Here is a 26,912-nt window from a genome sequence, read left to right on the forward strand (position 1 = left end):
CTTGTTCACATGCATTTATTGAATTAAATTACAGTTTTTAATGGAGAAGGGAAGAACAATGACAATATTTCTCTTGCTACGTTGTTGTTCCTGTATTGTGCACAAAAAAGCATAAATGATCTGTTTTAATTATTGGTGTTTATTTATGCTTTTGTAACACCAAGTAAACCTTCTTTCAGGAATGTATAAAAGAAAAGCTGAGTTTGCTGCATGGCTTCTTACAAACAAATACACAAAATGACCTCTGTGAACTGGCAACAAAACTTCAGAGAGAAGAACTCTCTGAGGTAAGTTGGTAAAAAAAATCTGGTGGAGCGGGCTCTGTTGAGTAGTATTTCTGCCCTTTTAAAGGGCAGTGTCATGCGTGCATAGAAACACCTCCAAGAAATGGTAGTGAAAGATTGGGGCAGTATAAAATCCGGCACTTGTTTGCTGTAGATACCATCAGTGATATCAGACAATGCAATCTTCACTGTCGGCTGGCAGCCACAGATTTATAGTTTGTTCATTGCCTGCTGATTTGTGCAGATGAGCCTTTTTCTTTGTTGTCATTTTCAGCAATAAGCTGTATCTCATTCTTCCTATTACAATAGACACTTGGGAGCCCATTGTAGATTTTAAACCATCTTTCATCCCTTTAAGACTGCAGCAGTTTTAATATTTGCTTCCCGACCTTGAACTTTCTGAGGATAAGGGAACACTATGTCTTAAGTCTGTTGGTTTTGGTTTTAGTTTTGAAATCCTGATCCCTAAAAGTGCTGAAGTATGTTGTCCACTCTTAGTGTTAGGGCTGAGGAAGGTTATTGTCATTCCATTAGTCTGAGGCAGGTATTACCCTGGGCAAGATTAATTTGTCTGAGTGATTTTGTTGAGTGCGTCTGCTGCAAGCCTGTCTTTTATTGTTTCTGACTGGTTTGACTCTTTCAGGAAGGTTACCTGGCCAAAGTGAAAGTGCTGCTCAATCAGGAACTTTTGGAAGGGAATGGAGACACTGAGCCTGGAATCAATGCAAATGGCTGTTCTGAGAATGGGACTTCGGACAGTGATAAAAATGAGACCAATGGAGTGGCTGATGAGCGAAATGGCCAAGATGCAAGCAACATGGAGACCGAGGCAGTGGTTTTCCCTACTGCAAAGAGTCGGGGGAAGCGGCTGAGTAAATCCAACGGCGATAATAAACGTACAATGCACTTTCTTTGCCTCTTGTCTGTTTACTGATCCTCTTGCTGAATTGTGTACCTGCATTGTGCAGTTCACAAAAATATTACAAGGATGACCATGCACTCTAAATTGATCACATTCCATTTGCAGTAATGATCTGCTTGAATTCCACCTTAGCCTATTGTTAATATACAATACTATCCTTTGTCAATTCTTATGATTGCGTAGAAAAGTGTTAGGAATGAGAGTGACAAAATATCTGCTGAATGTTCTAATCAATGAAGACACTGGGGAAAAAAAATTCAATGGCATTTTATTTTTTTAAAAAATCCTTTCCCCAAGTCTCTAGGTTTCTACGTTCAAGGCTATGGACTAGGAAGTGTGCCCAAGATTTGTTGACAACGTGCAAGATTCACAGCTAATGTTGAGAAAGCCTGAGGGAAGAAAATAGGATGATGCAAGGCTAGGTCAGGTTATGATAAAACAAGTTTAGAAGTAGAACAAGTACAATTCTTGTGCAAGGTTATAATTCAGATGACCCCCTCCCACCATGATCCTGGAATCATGCTCATATTTGTTTCCTGTCTTTGGTGATGGAAGTTGAGATCTGCAGTGAAGAGAACCTTCATCAGGATGATGCCTTGGGTGTCTTGGGTACCAGAACGGACTTGAAAATGGAGCACTTGATCCCCATTCCCACTCTTTATCCAACACCTCCTCCCAAACAAAATGCATAAAATTCAAAGCCATGAATGAGGTTTTGTAAAATAATGATGGGAATGCTTTGTTTTTGGAGTGGATGATTTACTCAATCCTAGTCCGGATAGGGAAACTCAAGAAGGTCCAAATTCAAATCTTTCTGTTCGATTGGATACTGGGAAGAATTTCAGCAACTTGTCAGAAAATGTGGATTTATTGCAGTCCTCTTTGAAAGGGAGTTCTGCAGGTTCCTGAGAGGTGAGGGAGCCTCGAATGATAAATGGTCAGGGAGAGGGCCGTTAATCAATATAATTGCAAGTAAGGCAGGCTTGAATTATTTGGACTTTCCTGGTCCTTTTTCATGTGTTTGTGGTTGCCAGTACCTGTGATTTCAGACTCAGAGCAGTGTGGCTCACTCTTAACTGCCCACCAGGGTAATTAGGAATTTGTAATGCTGGTCTAGCCAGTGACATGGTCATTATTTTTGAATATTCTTTCATGGGATGTGAGCATTGCTGGCTAAAGCAGCACTCATTACTACCCTGAATTGTCTACAGAACCCTTAATGTGTCTGAAGTTGCATGTAGATCAGACTGAGTAAGGATGTCAAATTTATTTCCCTAAAGTGACAGGTGGAACCGGGTTATATGGTCCCCATTAGACTAGCTATTAATTCCAAATATTTATTGAATTCTGAATTTTTTTAAAAATTCACTCGGCATTGCTGCCTGGCCAGCAATTTTGCCATGTCCCTAGTAGCTTGAGAAGGTATGACTGAGTTGCTACCTTGAACTATTGTAGTCCATGTGCTGTAGATAGACCTACAATGCCTCTGGGGATTTCACCATCTGCTGTGATGGGATTCGAATCCATGTTTCCAGAACATTTAACCTGGGCCTCTGGATTACTAATGCAGTGACATGACTATGACTCCACCAACTCTCCTCATACATATTGTGAACATTCTTTTAAAACTGCCATAGGTGCTTATGCAGTAAATTGGCAGACATTATTTTGGTCATTATTAATGTATCTTGGGCAAGCTGTTCCATCACTGAGCTTTGTAGCAAAATGTGATTATATTTTCACCGAACTTCCAAGATTTCTTTTCAGCAGGGCCCACTGTTGATGATTGACTCTTTGCCCTAAGGGTATTAGTACCATTTTATTGGGTTCAGTGCATCCTCTTATTGAGATCTGTTACCTGATACTTTCCAGGGATGTAGATCAGCCTTGAGTGTTCTTCTGAAGTCCTGAACTTTCCCCTCCCAATACCTTGAAGGGATTCTTAGAAGGATTGGTAGACTTGGTGAAAATCCTCCATTACAACCTAGTTTCCTATGTGTGAAAGTTCTCCAAAATTTGCCATAATTTAAAAATGCCATGCGGTTTTCCGAGCTTCCAGTTAACAATATTTATTTCTGTTCTAGGTCTGCCAGGATCTCCAAGGGTCACCAGGAATTCAGTAAAGCAACAAACTACAATCATTTCCATGTTTGCTAAAGCGTGAGTATTCAAACAGTTAGGCAGCCTGAAAAAAAAATGCCTGGTTTCAAGTCAAGTTCCGGACTGATGAATTACAAGGAAATAGTAACTGGATTTAGGTGATGCAAGTAAAGCTTGAATGATTGGTTTACATGAGAATTGCTTGCAAACTACTAAATAAATTGATATTGTTTGAGGATGTGGTTCAAGCTTATAAAAATCTTTATGGAGCTCACTGGTAAATGCTGATCTGTTTTCCCCAGTTCTGTTGTGATATAGAATGAGGGGCCATAATCTCGGATTAAGGGATTGGCTATCTGGAACTAATATGTGAAAGAAACGTCCACTCCAAAGAACTGTAGAAGCTCAGTCAATGAGTGGCTGGTGTTGGGGAGTGTCTGGAATTATCTGACCTTTTTTGTATTTTTTCTTAGCCATTTAAAAAGAAAGAAACTTGAGGAAAAAGGAAGGAAAGTTAAATTAAAACAGCCTACAGTAGAGTTAATGTAAGTGAGATAAAGTTTGAACATGGCATAGAAAATTGTACGCACCAGCGGTGAGCAAGACAGTCGTGTACAAAGTGCCATTGATTATAGAAACTTGAAGTCCCGGCTTTTGAAGGTCAGGCAGTGCTAGAGTCTCTGGTACATCCACATTGCTGAGAGCTGTGTGGGGAGGTGGTCACACTGCTGTTTGGGGCCTGCAGGAAAATAAGGAATGGTTGATTGATGATCTAAGAACTAGGCAGGTAAAGCGAATGACCCCTGATATGATTCTGCTTGCTAACCAGTTTTCTTTTTAAATACTGTCAAGTACTGTGGTTCCTCTGAGTAATGCAGTTGGTGTAAACGTGTAGCACAACTGGTGGCTCAGCTGCAAAGAAGGAAGAAGAGTGGGAAAGCTTTAAGTGATAAGGAAAGAATGGATGTTTCCCTGATTGTAGATGTGAGCCCAGGTTGATATGTTCCTTGCTACTTCTTTGCTCCATCAAGTATGGTCATGGAGTGGCTGGAGAGCATTGTTTCGCAGCAGGGTGAATAGCCAGTGTTAACAAACGCACAAGTAGGAAATGAATCAAGGTCCTGAAACCAGATTTTTGGGCGGTTTGAAAGGAGTTTAAAAAAACAGCAGTAATCTCAGGATTATTCCAATCCCATGCGCGGGTGGAACCTGTGCCAGATGGACGGGTTGCATTTTAACAGGCCTGGGATTAATATCCACATTGGAACACTGGCTACTGCTGCCAGGGAAGGATTGAACTCAATGGAAATTGGAGCGTATATGTACATGACACATAAAATTATGAAAGGGATAGATAAAATAGCGGCAGGCAAGTTGTTTCCACTGGTGAGAGAGACTAGGATTAGGGGACATAACCTTTAGATTAGGGGGTGTAGATTTAGGACAGAGATGAGGGAATCTGTGGAATTCTTGACCCAAGGAAGCAACAGAGGCGGCTTCATTAAATATATTTAAGACACAGTTGGATAGATTTTGGCATGGTAAAAGGGATTAAGGGTTATGGGGATAATGCAGGTAGATAGATCAGCCATGATTTTATTGAATGGTGGAGCAGGTTTGAGGGGCCAAATGGCCGTCTCCTGCGTCTCTTATGAACTTATCAAGCCAAGTGAAAGATTAGATTGGGGGGAAGACACAACTCGTAGCAAGCAGTAGATTAGTACAAAGCAAAATTAGAAAAAAAATGAAGCAAAGAAAAATATGAGAGGATCAGAATGTAGAATAATGTCGGAGCTAAGTGTACTGTATCTAAAGGGGTGTAAAGCAAAATGCTGCAGATGCTGGAAGTCTGAAATAAGAGGAAATGCTGAAGAAGGTGTAGCAGCATCTGTAGAGAGAGTAAGAGTTAATATTTTGGGCCCAGTATGACTTCTCAGAATTGAAAGGAGCTGGAAAAAGGTGGCTTTTATACTGTCGACTGAAGAGGAACGGTGAAATAGGTGGCAAGGGTGCCCAGAGCAAAAGATAATGAGTGTTAATGATGGTAAAGGTGAAAAAGATGAAAAATTAGTATGGAAAGGAGAAAATACATCTGACCTTTTCAAAGAACAAAGAAAATTACAACACAGGAACAGGCCCTTTGGCCCTCCAAGCCTGCATCAATTGAGATCCTCTGTCTAAGCCGGTCATCTATTTTCTAAGGGTCTGTGTCCCTTTGCTCCGTGCCCATCCACGTACCTGTCCAGATACATCTACCACCTCCACTGGCGACCCGTTCCAGGCACCCATCACCCTCTGCGTAAAGAACTTTACACGCATATCTCCCATAAACTTTCCTCCTCTCACTTTGAACTCATGACCCCTAGTAATTGAGTCCCCTACTCTGGGGGAAAAAGCTTCTTGCTATCCACCCTGTCTATACCCATCGTGATTTTGCAGACCTCAATCAGGTCCCCCCCTCAATCTCCGTCTTTCTAATGAAAATAATCCTAATCTACTCAACCTTTCTTCATAGCTAGCACCCTCCATACCAGGCGACATCCTGGTGAACCTCCTCTGCACCCTCTCCAAGGCGTCCACATCCTTTTGGTAATGTGGCGACCAGAACAGTACGCAGTGCTCTAAATGTGGCTGAACCAAAGTCTTTTACAACTGTAACATGACCTGCCAACTCTTGTACTCAATACCCCGTCCGATGAAGGAAAGCACGCCGTATGCCTTCTTGACCACTCTATTGACCTGTGTTGCCACCTTCAGGGAACAATGGACCTGAACACCCAGATCTCTCTATACATCAATTTTCCCCGGACTTTTCCATTTACTGTATAGTTTGTTCTTGAATTAGATCTTCCAAAATGCATCACCTTGCATTTGCCCAGATTGAACTCCATCTGCCATTTATCTGCCCAATTCTCCACTCTATCGATATTCTGCTGTAATCTTTGACAGTCCCCTTCACTATCTGCTACTCCACCAATCTTTGTGTCATCTGCAAACTTGCTTAACAGACCAACTATACCTTCCTCCAAATCATTTATGTATATCACAAACAACAGTGGTCCCAGCACAGATCCCTGTGGAACACCACTGGTCATAGATCTCCAATTGAGAAACCCTCTTCCACTACTACTGTCTCCTGTTGCCTAGCCAGTTTTTTAATCTATCTAGCTAGCACACCCTGGACCCCATGCGACTTCACTTTCTCCATCAGACTGCCATGGGCAACCTTATCAAACGCCTTTTTGAAGTCCATGTATATGACATCTACAGCCCTTCCCTCATCAGTCAACTTTGTCACGTCCTCAAAGAATTCTATTAAGTTGGTAAGATATGACCTTCCCTGCACAAAGCCATGTTGCCTATCACTGTTAAGCCCATTTTCTTCCAAATGGGAATAGACCCTATCCCTCAGTGTCTTTTCCAGCAGCTTCCCTACCACTGATGTCAGGCTCACCGGTCAATAATTACCTGGATTATCCCTGCTACCCTTCTTAAACAAGGGGACACATTAGCAATTCTCCAGTCCTCCGGGACCTCACCCGTGTTTAAGGATGCTGCAAAGATATCTGTTAAGGCCCCAGCTATTTCCTGTCTCGCTTCCCCTCATAACCTGGGATAGATCCCATCCAGACTTGGGGACTTGTCCACCTTAATGCCTTTTAGGATATCCAACACTACCTCCCTCCTTATGCCGACTTGACCGAGAGTAATCAAACATCTATCCCCAACCTCAACATCCGTCATGTCCCTCTCCTTGGTGAATACCGATGTAAAGTACTCGTTAAGAATGTCACCCATTTTCTGACTCAACGCATAACTTTCCTTCTTTGTCCTTAAGTCGGCCAGTCCTTTCTCTAATTACCCTCTTGCTCATTTATATATGAATAAAAGGCTTTAGGATTTTCCTTAACCATGTTTGCTAAAGATATCTCATGTCCCCTTTTAGCCCTCTTAATTCCTCATTTCAGATTTGCCCTTCATTCCCAATATTCTTCCAAAGCTTTGTCGGTCTTCAGTCCCCTAGACCATATGTATGCTTCCTTTTTCCTCTTAGCTAGTCTCACAAGTTCACCTGTCATCCATGGTTCCCTAATCTTGCCATTTCTATCCCTCATTTTCACAGGAACGTGTCTCTCCTGCATGCTAATCAACCTCTCTTTAAAAGCCTCCCACATATCAAATGTGGATTTACCTTCAATCAGTTTCTCCCAATCTACTTTCCCCAGATCCTGCCAAATCTTGGTATAGTTGGCCTTCCCCCAGTTTAGAACTCTTCCTTTAGGACCACTCCCATCTTTGTCCACGAGTATTCTAAAACTTACAGAATTGTGGTCACTAACACCTGGCCAGGCTCATTTCCCAACACCAGGTCCAGTATGGCCCCTTCCAAAGTTGGACTACATACATACTGCTCTAGAAAACCCTCCTGGATCCTCCTCACAAACTCTGCTCCATCTTGACCCCTAACACTAAGTGAATCCCAGTCAATGTTGGGAAAATTAAAATCTCCCATCACCTCCAGCCTGTTGCTTCTACACCATTCCATAATCTGTTTACATATTTGTACCTCTATCTCCCGCTCTCTTGGGAGGCCTGTAGTACAGCCCCAACATTGTTACTGCAGCCTTCCTGTTTCTGAGTTCTGCCCATATTGCCTCACTGCTCGAGTCCTCCGCAGTGCCCTCCTTCAGTACAGCTGTGATAACGTCTTTGACCAATAATGCAACTCCTCCACCCCATTTACTTCCCTCTCTATCCCGCCTGAAGCATTAACATCCTGGGACATTTGCTAATCATACACTTCCCTCAACCAAGTCTCAGAAATAGCAAAAACATCATACTCCCAGATACCGATCCAAGCCCCTAAGTTCATCTGCCTTGTCTACTACACTTCTCACATTAAAACAAACGCACCTCAGACCACCTGTCCCTTCGCATTCGTCATCTCCCTGCCTACTCTTCCCTTTAGCCACGCTGACTTCATTATCTAGTTCCCTGCAGGCTTTAGTTACTATCTCCTTTCTGTCCAATAACCTGTCCAATATTTGGTTCCCACCCCCCTGCCACATTAGTTTAAACCCTCCCCGACAGCTTTAGCAAAAGCACCCCCAAGGACATTGGTTGTGTAGACCGTCCAATTTATAATGGCCCCACCTTCCCCAGAACCAGTCCCAATGTCCCAAAAATCTGAGCCCCTCCCTCCTGCACCCTCTCTCAAGCCACTCATTTATTCTGCCTATTCTTTCATTTCTGCTCTGACTAGCACGTGGCACTGGTAGCAATCCTGAGATTACTACCTTTGAGGTCCTACTTTTTAACTTGGCTCCTAACTCCCTAAATTCTGCTTGTAGGACCTCATCCCGTTTTCTGCCGATATCATTGGTGCCCATATGCACCACGACAACTGGCTGTTCGCCATCCCCCTTCAGAATGTTCTGTGGCCGATCTGAGACATCACTGACCCGTGCACCTGGGAGGCAACATACCATTCGGGAGTCTTGTTTTTGACCACAGAACTGTCTAGCTACGCCCCTTACAATTGAATCCCCAATCACAATAGCCCTTTCACTCTTTTTCCAGCCCTTCTGTATAGCAGAGCCGGCCACGGTGCCATGAATTTGGCTACTGCTGCCTTCCCCTGGTGAGCCATCTCCCCCAACAGTATCCAAAACAGTTGACCTGTTTTGGAGGGAGATGACAGCAGGGGACACCTGCACTGCCTTCCTGCTCTTTCTCTGCCTTTTTGGTCACCCATTCCCTTTCTCCCTCATCAATCCTAATCTGCGGTATGACCAATTCACTAAACATGCTATCCACGACCCCCTCAGCATTGCATATGCTCCAAAGTGAGTCCATCCACAGCTCCAGAGCCATCATGCGGTCTGACAAGAGCTGCAGCTGAACACACTCCCTGCACGTGAAGGAGCCGTGTCCCTGAACTCCCACATTGAGCAAAACACCACTGTTTTCCAGCTTCTTTCAGTTCTGAAGGTGTCATGTTGACCTCAATGTTGTCTCTGTTTCTTGGAGATGATACCAGACCTGCTGAATTTCCGTAGTATTTTGTGTCTGAATGCAGTGATTTTCAGAAAGCTTGATGATTTTAAGATAAGTGGCTATGATTTAATTGCTGTTATAGAGACAAGGCTGCAGGGTGGCCAAGATTGGGAACTGAATATCTAAGGATGTGCTATGCAAAAAAAGTAAAGGAGGTGGAATAACATTCTTAATAAGATGCAAGCTCAGCTCATTTGTAAGAGAAACCTTGAATTAAGAGACAAAGATGGAGAATCTGTCTCGATGGACCAAAGAAGTAGCGAGGAGCAGCAAAAGATAGTGGAAGACGTTAATAGGCCACAAAATATTAATGGCAATATTGGATGCAGTTCATATCATGACATTAGACTTGCATTGGCCCATATCCCTCCAAACATTTCTTATCCAAGTGCTTACCGAAATGCTTTTTAAGTGTTGTAATTGTACCTGTATCCACTACTTCCACTGGAAGTTCATTCCCCACATGATTAGCTCTGTTTAAAAAAGAAGAAAAGGTTGCCTTTCATCCTTTCACCTCCAGCATAGGCAGGTGGCACTAGTTTGGTTTGGGATTATGGTCAGCGTGGATTGGTTGGACTGTATTGTATGATTCTCTGTAATATGTGTGATGCAGTAATAATGAGCAATATGAAATTACATTGATTGGCCACACTAATCAGCACTAAATTTGTGGAGAATGAATTCCTGGAATAGTATGTTGAAGGACCAAATAGGGATTGGCTGTTTCTCATTTATAATGAGAAGGAGCAATATATTAATCTTGCTGTGAAGGAGCTTTTGGGAAAGAGTGGCTGTGAGCTGATAGAATTTCATGTTAAGTTTACATCTGATATAGATTGTTGTGAAATCTGGGTCTTAATTGTGACTGAAGGAACTTAGTAAAGTATGATGGGCAATGTGGCTGTGGTAGAGTGGAAAGTACACTAAATTGACAGTACGTAGGCAATGCATGGTGTTTGAAAACATACATGCTATGAGACTTGCATCAAAAAGGAAAGGCAAATCAACTGTGACTAATGAAAGGAGTTGAAAATTTGAAAAGACCAATGAAAATGCTTTATAAAGATGCCAGCAAAAGCCTGAGGATTTGGAGCAATTTAGAACAATGATAGAGGACCATGAAACTGATGAAGAAATGGTAAAGAGAATATTTATGCAGGCCAGCAAAAAACCTAAAGGCAGATTGTAAAATCTTAACAAAAACAAATTGCTGAAGAAACTCAGTAGGTCTGGCAGCATCTGAGGAGAGAAAACTGTCTTAATGTTTTGAGTCCAATTGCCCTTCTTCAGAACTCAAGCAATAAAAATTTTAGGTGTGTCAAAGTTATCAAGGACAAATCTGGTCCCATTGCAAGTAGAAATGAAAAAATATTTGGTGGAGACGGGAGGAAGATAAACCAAAAGAGCAGGAGGAAATGGTGATAAAACTCAACAACTATTTTTTTTTCTATTTTCAAAGAAGAAAATGCAGACTATCTCCCAGAAATATTAGTGATTAAGGGACTTGTGATACTGAAAGAAATGAGCATTTATAAAGAGAGAACTTTTTAAGTACAGACATTGAAGTTTGACAACTTCTCTGAACCAGTTAAGCTGTGTCCCAGAGTGTTCATAGAGTCAGTGGATGCACTGGTGATTCTTTCAAAATTTGTATACATTCTGGAAAGGCTCCTGCAACTGGAAAGTAGCACATGTAACCCTGCTGTTTAAGAAAGGATGGAAATTAAGAATTACAGACCAGTTAGTTTCATATCAGGGAAAAAGTTGGAGTTTATTGTAAAGGGTATAACTGGAAGCTGAGAAAAGAATGATAAAATTGGACAGAGCATGGATTTTGAAAATAAATCATTTTTTGATAAAAGAGAACAATTGATGTGGTGTATTTTGATTTTTTTTTAAGAAAGGTTTTTGATAAGGTTCCACACAGATTAGTAAAATTAGAATACATGGAATTTGGGGTAAAATAACTAGTATGGCTTGAGAATTGTTTAACAGATAGAAAGCTGTGAGCAGGAATAAACAATTGCTCTCGGAATGGCAGTTATTAGACTGGTTGGGTACTGAATAACTGGGTCCTCAGTTATTCTCAAGCTTTATGAATACCTTGGATTGGAAAGCAGTTATAGTTTTCCAAATTTGCTGATGACACAAAATTAGGTGGGTGTATAATTTGCAAAGAAGCTTCAAGCAAAGTTGGACAGACTGAGTGAACGGACTAGAATATGACAGATGGAATAAGATGTGAATGAATGTAAAGTTATCCATTTTGGTAAAAAAACAAATGGCAGAGTATTTCTTAAAGCTGAGATACTGAGAACTGTTGGTGTTGAGGCCCTTGGTGACCTTGTTTGAGTTTCTGTAAGTTAGAATGCAGCTGCAGCAAGAAAATAAATAGTTTGGCCTTCTTTGCAAGGGGAGTTATGTGCAGGAGTAAAGATGTCTTGCCAGAGTTATATACAGCTTATAAGAATACATTTGGAGTTTATAATTTTGGCATCCTTGCTGAAGGGAGGAGACACTTGTCATAAAGAGAGTGCAATGGAGGTGAATTGGACCGGTTCTGGAGATGGTGTGATTGTTTCGTGAGGTGAAGTTGAGGATCTTGGGTCTATAATCTGTAAGGTTTTGAAGAATAAGAAGTGATCTAATTGAAACTTCGAAAATTCTTGCAGGACTCAAGCGATGAATAAAGATGGGCCTGCCTGGTGACTTCAGAACTGGGGTCCATAATGCAGGATATGGAGCAGGCCTTTAAGACTGAAATGAAGGAGGTGTTTCTTCTCTCGGAGGATGTATGAGACAGAGACGAATAAATTTCTGGAGATTAATGACATCAAGGGATATGGATACAGTGTGGGAAAGTGGTGTTGACATGGATTATCAGCCGTGATGTTAATGGAGTAGGCTTGACCAGCAGAATCTCCTTCTCCTGTTTATATGTTCCTGGTATGTTCAAAATGGAAATCGATGGATAGTGAGATGTTAAAGATATCAATAGAATATAAAGAGCATGGGGATGGTATATGGGCATGAAAATGGCATCAATTATAGATGATCCACTATGACCTAGTTATTTGGCAGACAAGCTTGAGGGGCTGGGAGGCCTACTTCTCCCGTGTCCTTTGTTTCGATATCAACCTTACTAGGAGTTGAGAACTCTTGAGTGTATTGGATCGTCATGTATTATCTAACCATTTTATTTCCTGATTTGAGGCATAGATATGTTTAAAAGTGAGAAAAGATGTTCTAATGTGATCAGGTTTTTTTTTGGCAGGGCTAATGTATTATTTATGTTTACAGTTATTTATAGGAATGCATGTAATTCCACCTGTAAAATTAAGCGCGTTTACTTCAGAATTAATTGATCAGGTACAAAGTCTAAATAGGAAATATACATCTGTGGCTTCAGACCAGGGAAGTTGATAATATTACCAGCTGCTTTGTGAATTGTACAGTTTGTGCTTTGTCGCTAATAATAGTTATATCACAAGAGAACCCCTGGTGACATACCACCAATTAGATTTGACAGTCTATGTTGCTAGCACAAGGTCCTGTAGGCACAGGACTACTCTGCAAAAGCCCTGTAAGAACATACTGAGGGCTTCAAGAGTTCCAGATATAGAGGCCAGTAAATGTTGTATCTGAAAGACGTTGGACTTAGAATGTTGTAATATTTGAGTCTAATTTATCTTGGTAGAAAAGTCTCTGTTTAATGAGTACCTTTATGGAAAAGATTGCTTTCGTGTCCTGGCTGCTGTGGAGTACAGTTTGATTAAAATAACTTGCTGGGGAGCCTTCTGCAGGTCACTTACAACAAATAATGGAGTTGTGAATGATGTATGACATACCTCTTTTTATTTTTCTTGTGATATTGTTATCTTTTGTACTTTGTAGAGAGTACAGAAGACCCTTTTGTAGGGTGAAGACCAACACTGAAAACAAAGGTCCATAGATTCCGTGTGGCATGATATGCTGTATGTTCCAAAGACAGGTTTTTGATGTTCATATTATCATCTATTCTAGAGCAAATAAACGCAAGTCAGAGGATCTAAATGAACCAGAAGTGGCAAATGTTAAAGAAGAGGAATGTGATGATCAGGTAACGAAATTAGACTAATTTTGGTTCAGAAGATGCTCTAGAGTTTAATGCTTTCTGTTATCACTTAATCTCTTGATCTCCATTATGTGTTATTGTAGATGCCAAAGAATGAGCGTTAGGTCTATTCAAGAAATCCTTTCTGATGCTGATCTCTCAACTCTAGTGAGAATTACTGACTTGGGCTGAGAATTGGAAACCTCGGGAGATGATTATTTTTAGGCTGTGCCTGCCAATGCCAGCCTGTGAATGCTGTGTCTTGCTTAAATTTGTTACCTTTGTCCTCATTCATTCTGTCATTCCCTGTCTTCCTCCCTGCTCAGCTAATTACTGTGATCGGTTTATGGGGCATACGTCGGAACTGAAGTGTTAACATTCTGGCCAATTGTCATCACCACATAACATTTAGCTAAGAATAGATACTTCTTAGCTGAATATCAAACTAGCCTAGTTATTAATGTGTGTCTGTATACAGACATTGGTTACCTTGGAAATGTAGTGATTGCAGAGAGAAAAAGGTAACTTTTGAGTTAGTGTCTTACCAAAAGTTTTATTTATTCTTCCTCATCTTTTCTCTTTTTCTCCTCCCTCTATTTGACAGCTCCTAATAGAACTAGCAGGAGTGAGTTAAGAAGACTACTTTAAATGGAGGAGGATACTTATTTTTTAAAAAAAAAGCTTGGATTGCAAGTTGAACAAATTCATCTCTCCTGGAGTGAATGGTCAATTAATGTATTACACCATTAACCAGTAACAGAGTTTTACGACACATTACATTCCTGGCCATTGCATGATGTTCAGTCAAATTCCTTTGAATGTATAGAATGAACTTTCTTGCAACGTAGAAGTAGTCTAGCCTTTTCAGTAGGAGCTCTTATCAACAAGACATATATTTGGAAAATGGAATTATTGCTAGGTTTCATTTCATCCTATCCTGTCTAATATTGTGTGTCAGTGACATTTTGCATGTATGTAGATTGCTAATGTAAAAGTATACAAATATTTCAGTTTGGATTTTTTTTTCCTGGTTTAGAGGGAACTGGATGAAAAGAGAATTAAAGTGGAATCTGAGCAAAAGTAGGTTTTCAATTTTTATTTAATACTTAATAAATTTTTAGTTTATAAAATGCTAACTTCTTATTATAGCATTACTTTTGATGTTAACTATAGTCATAGCAGACACCTATAACTTTGCAACCATTACTGAGGTAGAAATTGAAACACAGCAGGGACGAAAGAGACAGATTTGGAAGTGTCAGCTTGTTCAAGGACATGGTGTGCTAGCGTCTGAGTGAGAAAAGGAAGTTGCATACTCAACAAATTTATTCAGTAGATATTCTTGAGCACAAGGTGAGATTAGGTGAAGAGATGCAAGTAAAGAAAGAGAGAGATGCAAGTTTAGGACTGCCTCAATGAAGATTGATTTGTTAAGGAAGAGGGCTGGTGCAGCTTTCTCACTGTGATGCGAGGGTAGAGGACAAGGGTTTGAAGAATTGAAAAATGATGTGGAGGATCCTAGATTTGTGAGGGAGTTTGGCAGTGGAGACAGAGCCCTGTTAACACTTGATACTATCCACCCAGATCTGATGATTGACTAAACCAGTTCAGTATTTAATATGCTGAAGTTTTCGCTAATAGGTTTTATGGGAATTAATACAGCAGTGTGGCCATGATGGGAGAAACTAAAAGGATTTTGGTAGGCGCAGAGGTGTCAACAGTCTTTGCCATCAGCAATCACTCATTAATGAGTATGATTATCCACCTAGTAAATTTCGTGTCACCGTTTATGGGTTCTGAGAGTTCTCATGTGGCTGATGAGCCCAAAACTAGAGCCACATCTCTGACCCTACATTTGGCTGACTCTGATGGTGAGAAATATTGCTTCACCAGCAACTTAACAGGAAATTTTCTTTATAGGCTATCCGCTGGGAGTGAACCTACTTCCAAACCCAAAACTGCACAAACTCCTAAGGTAAGTAGGATTAAAGATTGACTTGTAGACTAAGAGTATATATTCCTGCTAATAGTATGATGGCTTTTGGGGAAGGAGAGCTCAATTCAGTAGTTCTGTAAAACAATGTTTCTACGGTTGAAATCTAACATAAGCACGAACATTAGTTAACTATAATGTTCCCATTCATGAAATATGCGCTTTTTTCAGTTTGTTCATTTAATGTGAGAATTCCGCAAATAGGAGTTTGAGGAGTTTTTTTTTTAAAGAGGTATAGCTGGATGCTGAAAAAAGAATGGTAAAATTGGACGGAGTCAGCATGGAATTTTGAAAATAAATCATTTTTTGATGATAAAAGAGAACAGTTGATGTGGTGTATTTTGATTTTTTTTTTAAAGAAAGGTTTTTGATAAGGTTCCACACAGATTAGTGAAATTAGAACACATGGAATTTGGGGTAAAATAACGAATATGGCTGGAGAATTGTTTCACAGATAGAAAACTATGAGCAGGAATAAACAATCGCTCTCGGGATGGCAGTGCAAGTGTTACCTTTGTTTTCCATATGTTACCAACATCATCTGCTCTTTGATGTGAATTTGAACATTTTCTCCTACATGTTTCAGTGAGTAAATTGATCATTTATCTGACATCCAAAATGTAATTCCATACTTGTGTTTTTCTCAGACTCCACCTCCCAAATGCACAGACTGCAAGCAGTTCTTGGATGACGCAGATCTCAAGTACTTCCAGGGTGATCCTGATGATGCAGTGAGTGTGGTTTCTTTTTGTTGGCTTTTCTCCTGAGGGATGTCAGAATTTTCTGGCCTTCTCCAGAGCATTTCCTTATGAGATTCCATAGTTAGGAGACTTGCAATGCATTTCAGAATAGACAACTCGTTCTTGTCTGCCATGCGTGAACATTTTCAGCGAGTCACCATATAGTTGAATGGGGAAGAACTCTAGTGTTTAGATTTTAGGCATTGTGGCTCTTTTGATTTATCTGGAAAATGTTCTAAAGTGTCTGAAGATTTTGGTGTGTATTATACTGGTATATTTTATCAGAGGAGGCAGGCTGATGCACAGAATCCAAGGTTGCTGGGCATTCAGTAGGGTGTCCTTCATGACTGGGTATTTCCTGGAAAAAGAATAATGTAGCCACTTGCATCACCTGAGAATAGTAAGCTCTGAACCTCTCCCAGATTCTGCAAATGTTGATGCTCAACTGATGTGGGAATGGGATGGGGATGAAGTGGTTTCCTTGATCCATTGTTTCATCAATTGAAACTGTTTTTGATTAAGGCAAGTCCTGCTGAAATGTTGCCATTAACCTGAAAGGTGGTTAGTCATCTGTTTCATGTACACTAACCACATGGATGTCAGAAAGTGGCACAAAGCATAACCTTGTTCCATGTCATTATTTATGGCTAGAGACCCTGGTGGCTGATAATGACCACCCTCTTTATTCCATTCATTTCAGAAGCCCATGCTCCCAGTCAGTTAGATCATGGCTGATCTGTATGATGACTTACCGGGATAGAGTGCTGGAAATAAATGCTTGTTATTTACAGAACTATTACAAAAGTTAAAGATTTTAAAATAAGTATGCATTGGTCCCCAATTTACCTGATTTTTAGGTTGTTAGAAATCAAAGACCAGGTTTCTCTACTTAACAAGAATTTCTTTTAGTTACAGTTAATTAAACTCAAGCTACAGCTAAACAGTTATAGACTGTCATCATAAAACACAGCTAATTAAAATTGTTGTGCCCTTATAAATGCCCCCTTCCACATGCACAGACAGACATTGATGGGTTGTGAAGGGAATCATGGTCGGAGGGATAACTGGAAAAGCAGTTCTGTCATGTTTGTTCACAATCTGTCGAGTTGATTCTTGCTGATCAGAATGTTTCTCGCAGCCCTCTTTTTCTGAATGTTTCGTGTTTGCAAGAGGCACGAGGTAGCTTGTTCACTTTTATAAATCAGTCTCCAACTTAACTAAACGTCACAGCTTACAGACGCTGCTAAAAGAAAGATAAGCTGGTTGTTGTCAGGTTTTGACCACAGAGAGCTACCATAAATGCTAGTCAGCCAGTGACACCCACATCCTACAAGTGGATAAAAAAAGAAGAGACAGCTCTTAAATTGATGGAGATCTGATCACTTCTCTGTATACTTATTTCTAGTCCCAAACTGTTCACTTACCTGAGAACCAGTTACACAGTGCTTGGCAGGCAAAAGGCCTTTGTCTTTAATAATTGATCACGAGTCCATAGACTGATCACCTTGTTGCTAACCAAAAGACTGTGTCTGAATACAGAGCCCTTCGGTTTGAGCTCGCCTGCAACCTAATCTTCAATTACTGCTTGTATAAGCAGCTGTTTAAATGATGTTTGCCATGAGTGTTTGGTTACTTGCTTTTCAAAAATGTGTAGCAATCTTTGCTGGTTTTAAAACCGTTCTTTCTCAATTCAGTCCACAATTTTAAAAGCTTTTTTTAAACAAATGTCATGTTCTGTACAAAAGTATCTCAAATACATTGAAGATGTGGTCTTGCAGAGTCATTTTACACTTCAGCTTTTTCACAGTGCTACTTGTTAATAACTACCTTTGTGTCCCATTATGGGGAGAGGAAATCGGATCAGAAGACCAAGTACTTGGAAGGATACTTATTTATATAAATCACATGTTCATGATCATTTGCATTTCTAGGAACCTGTTATGTTTGGGAGAAAGACTGGGAGATGATTAGCTCTTTCCCCTCCACTTGTGTTTTGGTGATTGTGATCCTGAAATGATGAAGGATTTAATGCCTTACTGTTATTACTTAAACAGCTGGAAGAACCTGAGATGCTGACGAATGAGCGTTTGTCACTGTTTGAAGGAACAAATGATGAAGGGTTTGAGAGTTATGATGACCTGCCTCAACATAAAGTTACCTTCTTCAGGTCAGTATGGTTGACTACATTGATAAGAGTTCCTTTACCGTTCTACATCCTCAGAACATAGAAGGTGACTTGTTCCCAACAGGTGCAGGAACCTTGAGGGTGAATATCACTCAAATCAAGAGGGGTGGAAATGAACTGCAATTAGTTTTAAAGGAACAAGGAGCCTGAATATTTCGGTGGGTTCAGCTCTCAAAAGTCAATTAAGAGGATGCCGGTACAAGAACAGCTAGCAAAATGACAAAAAGAAATGTGCTTTGGTTTTGGAGATAGTAGGAACTGCCAACGCTGGAGAAACTGAGATAACATGGTGTGAAGCTGGATGAACACAGCAGGCCAAGCAGCATCAGAGGAGCAGGAAAGTTTGGCATTTCGGGTCAAGACCCTTGTTCAGAAATGGGGGAGGCGAAGAGGATTCTGAAATAAATAGGGAGACAGGGGGAGGCAGGTAGAAGAATGATAAAGGAGAAGATAGGGTGAGAGGAGACAGACAGGTCAAAGAGGTGGGGTTAGTGCCAGTGAAGGTGAATGTAGGTAGGGAGTTAGGGAGGGAATAGGTCAGTCCAGGGAGGACGGACAGGTCAAGGAGGTGGGATGAGGATAGTGGGTAGGAGATGGGGTTGGGGCTTGAGGTGGGGGGAATGGTTAGGGAGACAGGGACTAGCTGGGCCGGTTTTGAGATGTGGTTGGGGAAGGGGAGATTTTGAAGCTTGTGAAGTCCACATTGATATCCTTGGGCTGCAAGGTTCCCAAGTGAAATATGAGATGCTGTTCCTGTGTCTTTTGGGTAGTTGTTTGTTGCACACTGAGCGTAAGTGTTCCACAAAGTGGTCCCCAAGCCTCCACTTGGTTTCCCCGATGTAGAGGAGGCCGCAACGGGAACAGCAGATACAGTATCACATTAACAGACGTGCAGGCGAATATCTGTTTGATGTGCAAAGTTCTTCTTAGGGCCTGGGATGGGGGTGAGCGGAGACGCATAGGGGCAGGTGTAGCACTTGCTTCGGTTGCAGGGAAAAGTGCTGGGGATGGTGGGGCTGGAGGGGAGTGTGGAGCAGACAAGAGAGTCGCAGAGAGAGTGGTCCTTCCGGAAAGCACATAAGGGTGGGGAGGAAAAATGTCTTTGGTAGTGGGTTCAGATTGCAGATGGTGGAAATGTTGGAGGATGATGTGTTGGATTTGGAGGTTGGTGGGGTAGTATGTGAGGATTCTGTTTTAGTTATTATTGCGGATAGTGGGTGTGAGGGATGAGTTGCGAGAAATGTGGGAGACATGGATGAGGGCATTTTCGATCACTGTGGAGGGGAAGTTGCGGCCCTCAAAAAACAAGGAAATCTGGGATGTTCGGGAGCGGAATGCCTCATCTCAGGAGCATGTGCGGCAGAGGCGAAGGAATTGGGAATAGGGAATGATCTTTTTACAAGAAGATGGGTGAGAGGAGGAATATTCTAGGTAGTTGTGGGATTCGGTAGGCTTAAAATGGATTATCGGTTTCCAGGTGGATGCCAGAGATGGAGACAGAGAGGCCCAGGAAGGAGACAGAGGTGTCAGATGGTCCAGATAAACTTAAGGTTGGGGTGGAAGTTGTTAGTGAAGTGGATGAACTGTTCGAGCTGCTTGTGGGAACACGAGGCGGTGCACATACAGTCATCAATGTAATGGAGGAAGAGATGGAGTGTAGGGCCAGTGTAGCTTTAGAAGAGGGATTGTTCCATGTACCCTACAAAGTGGCAGGGACGGCTTGGGCCCATGCGGGTACCCATGGCCATCCCCTTTGTAGGAAGTGGGAGGAATTAAAGGAGAAGTTGTTGAGGGTGAGGATGAGTTCGGATAAGCGGATGACGATGTTAGTGGAGTGTCAATGGCGTCCCCGCCTCCTTAACCATTACTCCCACCTCAAGCCCCACCCCCTTCTCCTACCCACTAATCTCATCCCACTTCCTTGACCTGCCTGTCCTCCCTGGACTGTCCTATCCCCTTCCTAACTCCCACCTATGTTCACCTTCACTGGCTCTAAACCTGCCTGTTTGACCTGTCTGTCTCCTCTCACCCTATCTTCTCCTTTATCCTCTTCTATCCGCCTCCCCCTGTCTCCCTATTTATTTCAGAATCCCCTTCCCCTCCCCAAGTTCTGAAGAAGGGTCTCGACCCGAAACGTCAAACTCTTCTGCTCCTCTGATGCTGCTTGGCCTGCTGTGTTCATCCAGCTTCACACCGTGTTATCAGATTGTCCAGCATTGGCAGTTCCGACTATCTCTGTAACAATTTTAACCCCACTGCAAAACCTTTTCTAAGGATGCCTACCTTAAAGAAGTTACCTTCCACCCTCCTGAAAAACCTCAGTTCATCCCTCTTTCACTGCAACCGTCTTGTACTTTCTTCGGCCCTGAAACTGCTCGACCAAGTCCTAAAGCAAACCAGACCCTACAGCCGCATTACGTTTTGAGTACCTGCCTACAGACCCGGATAATCCCCAACGGTCTACAGTTAAACCTTTCAAACTTAGCCTCAACTGCTACAATCGGAAGGTTGATCTCCTACAGAAGCTTTTCTCCCTGCGACTTCTGAAATGCACACTCGCTGCAATGCGCCGGCATCTCCAAATACTACAAACAAGCCTACCCCAGCTCAGAGCCTCCCTCTCCCAGACCTGCAAAGGACCTCTCCTGTTTCTTTATCCTTCGTAAGAACCACAACCTGAACTCTCCATTTTCCTGGGTTTTATTAGCCAAAAATACTTTAAACTCACTGGCGCTTGCCACCAAACCCAGAACCTTCCCCACCATGTGCCCGCCGCCATTAGCCATGTGGCCACCTTCGGAGCACCAACGGTTTCCACAGATGACATCACATTCGCTGTCACCCTGTACGCCACTTCTGGCACAACCGATGTTACCGCCTCAGTTTCTGAGGCCAACACCGACATCGAGGACACCGATTCCACCAACATCCTCGATTTACCGGCCGCCGGCGCTCCACCCACCACCTTCACAGCCAGCATCTCTGGACAAGACTCTGGCACCCAGCCCTGCCGAGTCTTCACCATCCCCCCAGACCTCCCCCTTACTGAGAACGAACAGTCAGTCCTCAATAAAGGACTCACCTATGTCCCCCTCCACCCACACATCGACGAATACAACTCTTGTTTGGACATTGAGCAGTTTTTCCGCTGCCTCCACCTCCGGGCTTATTTCTTTAACCGTGAGCCTAACCCTCCATCTACTGACCCCTTCTCCTGCCTGCAACGCACCCCCTCCTCCTGGACACCACCCCAAGGCCTCCTATCCTCCCTCGACCTCTTCTTCTCTAATTGTCATCGAGATATCGATCGCCTCAATCTCTCCACCCCTCTCACCCACTCAAACCTCTTCCTCGCAGAACATGCAGCCCTCCTCCCTCCACTCCAATCCTAACCCCACCATAAAACCCACAGACAAGGGAGGTGCAGTGGTAGTATGGCACACTGACCTCTACATCACCGAGACCAGACACCAGCTCTCTGACCCCTCCTCTTATCGCCCCCTTGATCATGAGCTCACCCCCGAGCACCAAACCATCATCTGCCAAACCATCCTCAACCTCAGGTGACCTCCCACCCAAAACCTCCAACCTCATCGTTCCGCAACTCTGCACCGCCCGCTTCTATCTCCTTCCCAAAATCCACAAACCTGACTGCCCTGGTCAACCCATTGTCTCTGCCTGCTCCTGCCCCACCAAACTTATCTCCACCTATCTGGACTCCGTTTTCTCCCCCTTGGTCCAGGAACTCACTATCTACGTCCATGACACCACCCACGCTCTCTACCTCCTTCAGAACTTCCAATTCCTCGGTCCCCAACACCTCATTTTTACCGTGGACGTCCAGTCCCTATACACCTGCATTCCCCATGCAGATGGCCTAAAGCTTCTGCTGTCCCGCAGTCCTGACCACTCCCCCTCCACTGACACCCTCATCTGCTTATCTGAACTCGTCCTCACTCTCAACGACTTCTCCTTTAACTCCTCCCACTTCCTACAGACAAAGCGGGTGCCCATGTGTACCCACATGGGCCAAAACTGTCCCTGCCACTTTGTAGGGTATATGGAACAAACCCTCTTCCAAAGCTACACTGGCCCTGTCCACCATCTCTTCCTCCGTTACGTTGATGACTGTATGTGCACTGCCGCGTGTTCCCACAAGGAGCTCGAACAGTTCATCCACTTCACTAACACCTTCCACCCCAACCTTAAGTTTATCTGGACCATCTCTGACACCTCTCTGTCTCCATCTCTGGCATCCACCTGGAAACCGATATCCATTTTAAGCCTACCGACTCCCACAACTACCTAGAATATTCCTCCTCTCACCCACCTTCCTGTAAAAAGACCATACCCTATTCCCAGTTCCTTCACCTCCGCCACATCTGCTCCCGAGATAAGGCATCCCACTCCTGAACATCCCAGATATCCTGTTTTTTCAAGAGCCGCAACTTCCCCTCCACAGTGATCGAAAATGCCCTCGTTCGTGCCTCCCACGTTTCTCGCAACTCATCCCTCACGCCCCCTATCCGCAATAATAACCAAAACAGAATCCCCCTTGTCCTCGTGTGCCACCCCACCAACCTCCAAGTCCAACATATCATCTTCCGATATTTCCACCATCTGCAATCTGACCCCACTACCAAAGACATTTTTCCCTCCCCACCCTTTTATGCGCTTTCTGGAGGAACCACTCTCTACGTGACTCTCTTGTCTGCTCCACACTCCCCTCCAGCCCCCACCACCCCCAGCACTTTTCCCTGCAACTGAAGCAAGTGCTACACCTGACCCCGCCCACCCACATCCCAGTCCCTAAGAAGACTGTCCCCATCAAACAGATGCTCACCTGCACTTCAGTTAATTTGATATACTGTTCCCGTTGTGGCCTCCTCGACATTGGGGAAACCAAGCGGAGCCTTGGGAACAGCTTTGCGGAACGCCTACGCTCAGTTTGCAACAAACAACACCTCCCAGTCGCAAACCATTGCAACTCCCACTCCTCGGACGACATATCCATCCTGGGCCTCCTGCATTGCCACAATGACACCATCTGAAGGTTGCAGGAACGTCATCTCATATTTCGCTTGGGAACCCTATACCCAAGCGTATCAATGTGGACTTCACAAGCTTGAAAATCCCCACTCCCCTGACCACATCTCAAAACCAGCCCAGGTAGTCCCTGCCTCCCTAACCATTCCTCCCACCTCAAGCCCTACCCACTATCCTCATCCTGCCTCCTTGACCTGCCCATTCTCCCAGGTCCGACCTACCCCCTCCCTAACCCCCCACCTACATTCACCTTCACTGGCACTTACCCCGCCTCTTTAACCTGTCTGTCCCCTCTCACCCTATCTTCTTTATCCATCTTCTATCCACCTCCCCCATCTCCCTGTTTATTTCAGAACCCCCTTCGCCTCCCCCGTTTCTGAAAAAGGGTCTCGACCTGAAACGTCAAACTTTCCGGCTCCTCTGATGCTGCTCTGCCTGCTGTGTTCATCCAGCTTCACACCATGTTATCTGTGCTTTGGTTTTGTTGTTTTAGTCAATATTTTTAGTGAACCTTGAAAAATCAATGTTGTGAAAATGTATTTTGCTGCAGGTTTAATGTTTGAAATTTTATTCTATTGTCTTCACAGCATCTATGATCGAAAAGGCCACCTTTGTCCTTTTGATACTGGTCTGATTGAAAAGAATGTGGAATTGTACTTCAGTGGTGTGGTGAAACCAATCTACGATGACAATCCCAGCCTCGATGGTGAGTGAATTCCCTCTTGTGAATAACTAGTCAATGTTGACATTAAGATAGCATTGTGTTTGGAAACCAACTCCTGGCATTGATTTCTTTCACTGCTTAATTAATACCTTGTGGAATAGGTACATAAAGAACTCTTGATTTTAACTGCTCCATTTTGTGAACTCATTCTAAAATCAGCATGTGTACTTTAGTATATTAGCTAGAAAGAAACGTAGAATGGTGCTTTCTCTGCATTATCCCATTGTTGGAAAACTATTCTTATGGCAATATGGTAAACTTTATTGGTGTCGACGGCCAGTAGAGCAAATCTAAAAATCAGCATGTGAATGTTGAATGGTGTTCTTTATAATTCAATTTAACTGCTTCCACCTCTTGAAATGGCTGATATTTCACTGCTTGCTCTGGACAAAATCTAATTTTTTGGAAAATAGCATCTGTTCATCTGCAGTTAGATATTTATTGTAGTCCACGTGGGCACAGTGTAAATGTTTTACCAGGTTGCCTTTATTCTAAACTGAAATGCTTGCCATCGACTCAGTAATGCTGTCCCCAGGCAGTACCTCCGTGATGACCCAACTTAAAGTCATTCCACATAATCCATTTCCTGCAATTTGTGACTTTACAGCAACATGCTTTACTGGCCATCTGTGCACAATGGAGCCCTTGCCTTTGCATAACATTTTAGTATTAGCAAGTGATAATATGTTGTGATAATGTATGATAAGATAATATCATGTTCGGTATTCTCTTTAAACAGGTGGAGTCAGAGCAAAGAAACTAGGACCAATAAATGCTTGGTGGATAACTGGATTTGATGGTGGTGAAAAAGCTTTGATTGGGTTCACTACAGGTAACTAAACATTAGAATTATTAAAACTTCAGTTTTCTAATCTAGCATTTGTGTTTTTGAGCCTTGCACAATGCTGTTTAGTACTGATGTCATGTGGAGCTTGATAGGTATCAGGGTTTGCATTAAAATTCATATTAATTCTGCCAGTCAGGCTAACTTTGTTTTACCAATTTCGCCATACATCCCACTCACTGAAAGTGATACCTCAAAGAACATTAGCGGTCATCTAGAAGTAGGTTCTGTGTAATTTAGTAATGGTCCTGGGTCATTGGAAAGGGATGACGATTACAATCAAATGTTTTTTTTTCCCCGTAGCATTTGCTGACTATATATTGATGGATCCCAGTGATGAATATGCAGCCATTTTTGCTGTGATGCAGGAGAAGATCCACATCAGTAAGATAGTCATCGAGTTTTTGCAGAATAATCCTGATTCTACCTATGAAGATCTGCTAAATAAAATAGAAGTGAGTGTTCTCCTTTTTAGTGGCTACAGAATACAAACTTCTGTAAACCCAAGCTTTCATTCTCTTCATTCCAAGGCACTGAAGCCATTTATATTGCTGCCTGCACTGTCTCGAGGTAAAGGTGACTAAATGCAAGACAGAAGTGATGTAACCTAGATTCTTCCTGTTTACTATCGCACCATTACATGTTCATGATCCTTTTTGCTGTGTAACTGAGAAGGTGGTAAGACTACACAGTGTGGTTCTGATTTCTGAAGAAGGGTCCCGACCTGAAACATCAGCTTTCCTGCCCCTCAAATACTGTCTGGCCTACTGTTTTACTCTAGCTCCACACTGTGTTATCTCTGACTCCAGCTTCGGCAGTTCTTACTGTCTTACAGTACTAAGGCTTCCTTTTTCTCAATTGTTCCATTAATTTAACTAACTATCAGCTATTTGTATTTGGCAGACAACAGTGCCTCCTGCTGGCCTGAGTTTTTCTCGCTTTACTGAGGATTCCCTCCTGAGACATGCTCAGTTTGTAGTGGAACAAGTGGAGAGTTATGACGAGGCTGGAGATGCAGATGAGCAGCCGATTATCATTACTCCCTGTATGAGAGACCTGATTAAACTGGCAGGTGTCACCCTTGGGAAAAGGTAAGTCCTTGGGAATAATGAGGCAGTTGACCTTTGTAAATGGAGGGAAATGTGTATATTTCAAAGATGTTTTGATGCTGGGGCTTAAGCTGAGTCAAAAGTAGGGGTGTGAAATGGGACAAACCATACACAGAATTACAGTACTTCAAGGGACCACTCGCAGCTGGTCCCTTGCACCACCTAAAAACACACATACTCATGTAAGCTGGAAGGAACAAGACTTTTTAATTGATTATCTTAACTCACTTGGTTACAGCAGTTTTTGGGGTAATTGGTCTTGATGTTAAATTGGGAATGCATTAAATTCTTGTCATTGGCACAGCTGATGTCGTGGCATAATACAGCAAAGGGAGCTGTTTGGATCGTTGAGACTGTTGACTCTGTAAAAGAGCAGCCTTGATCTTTATGCTCTTGTTTTATTTGTTCTTTGTTGCTGTATTTGTAGCCACATAATAAAAGGTGTTACTGTTTTGAGGAGAATTCAGAGTTGCAAATTAATTGTGCTTGAAAGATGTCTTTACTTTGGCTGTTGTGTTTGGTGACTAGACGTGCAGCTAGACGACAGGCTATACGTCACCCCACCAAGATCGATAAGGATAAAGGGCCCACCAAAGCAACCACCACTAAGCTGGTATATCAGATTTTCGATACATTCTTTTCTGAGGAAATCGATCAGAATGATAAAGAGAATGGCCCAAAGCGCAGGCGCTGTGGAGTATGTGAGGTAAGTGCTACATAGTCACCGTACTTAATCATCACTAGAGGAAAGCAGTATTACTGCACAAAGTTTACTGCTCAATAATTGTGATGTGGGAATGTCAGTAAATCTCTGT

At 42.6% G+C, this 26,912-nt stretch overlaps 1 protein-coding gene across 1 annotated transcript in view; it reads left to right on the forward strand.

Moving 5' to 3' along the window:
• The window catches only part of dnmt1 (DNA (cytosine-5-)-methyltransferase 1), a 61,489-nt gene that overhangs the window by 9,404 nt on the left and 25,173 nt on the right, over positions 1–26,912 (forward strand). Inside the window, exons 3-15 of the mRNA XM_048521784.2 lie at positions 180–287; positions 928–1,180; positions 3,291–3,366; positions 13,387–13,462; positions 14,493–14,536; positions 15,377–15,431; positions 16,097–16,180; positions 18,244–18,356; positions 24,008–24,126; positions 24,884–24,976; positions 25,292–25,443; positions 25,892–26,079; positions 26,626–26,803. Of these exons, the coding sequence (XP_048377741.2) occupies positions 180–287; positions 928–1,180; positions 3,291–3,366; positions 13,387–13,462; positions 14,493–14,536; positions 15,377–15,431; positions 16,097–16,180; positions 18,244–18,356; positions 24,008–24,126; positions 24,884–24,976; positions 25,292–25,443; positions 25,892–26,079; positions 26,626–26,803 (1,539 nt within the window). The remainder of the gene's footprint in view (positions 1–179; positions 288–927; positions 1,181–3,290; positions 3,367–13,386; positions 13,463–14,492; positions 14,537–15,376; positions 15,432–16,096; positions 16,181–18,243; positions 18,357–24,007; positions 24,127–24,883; positions 24,977–25,291; positions 25,444–25,891; positions 26,080–26,625; positions 26,804–26,912) is intronic.

Source organism: Stegostoma tigrinum, chromosome 35, assembly GCF_030684315.1.
Source record: "Stegostoma tigrinum isolate sSteTig4 chromosome 35, sSteTig4.hap1, whole genome shotgun sequence".
NCBI lineage: Eukaryota > Metazoa > Chordata > Chondrichthyes > Orectolobiformes > Stegostomatidae > Stegostoma > Stegostoma tigrinum.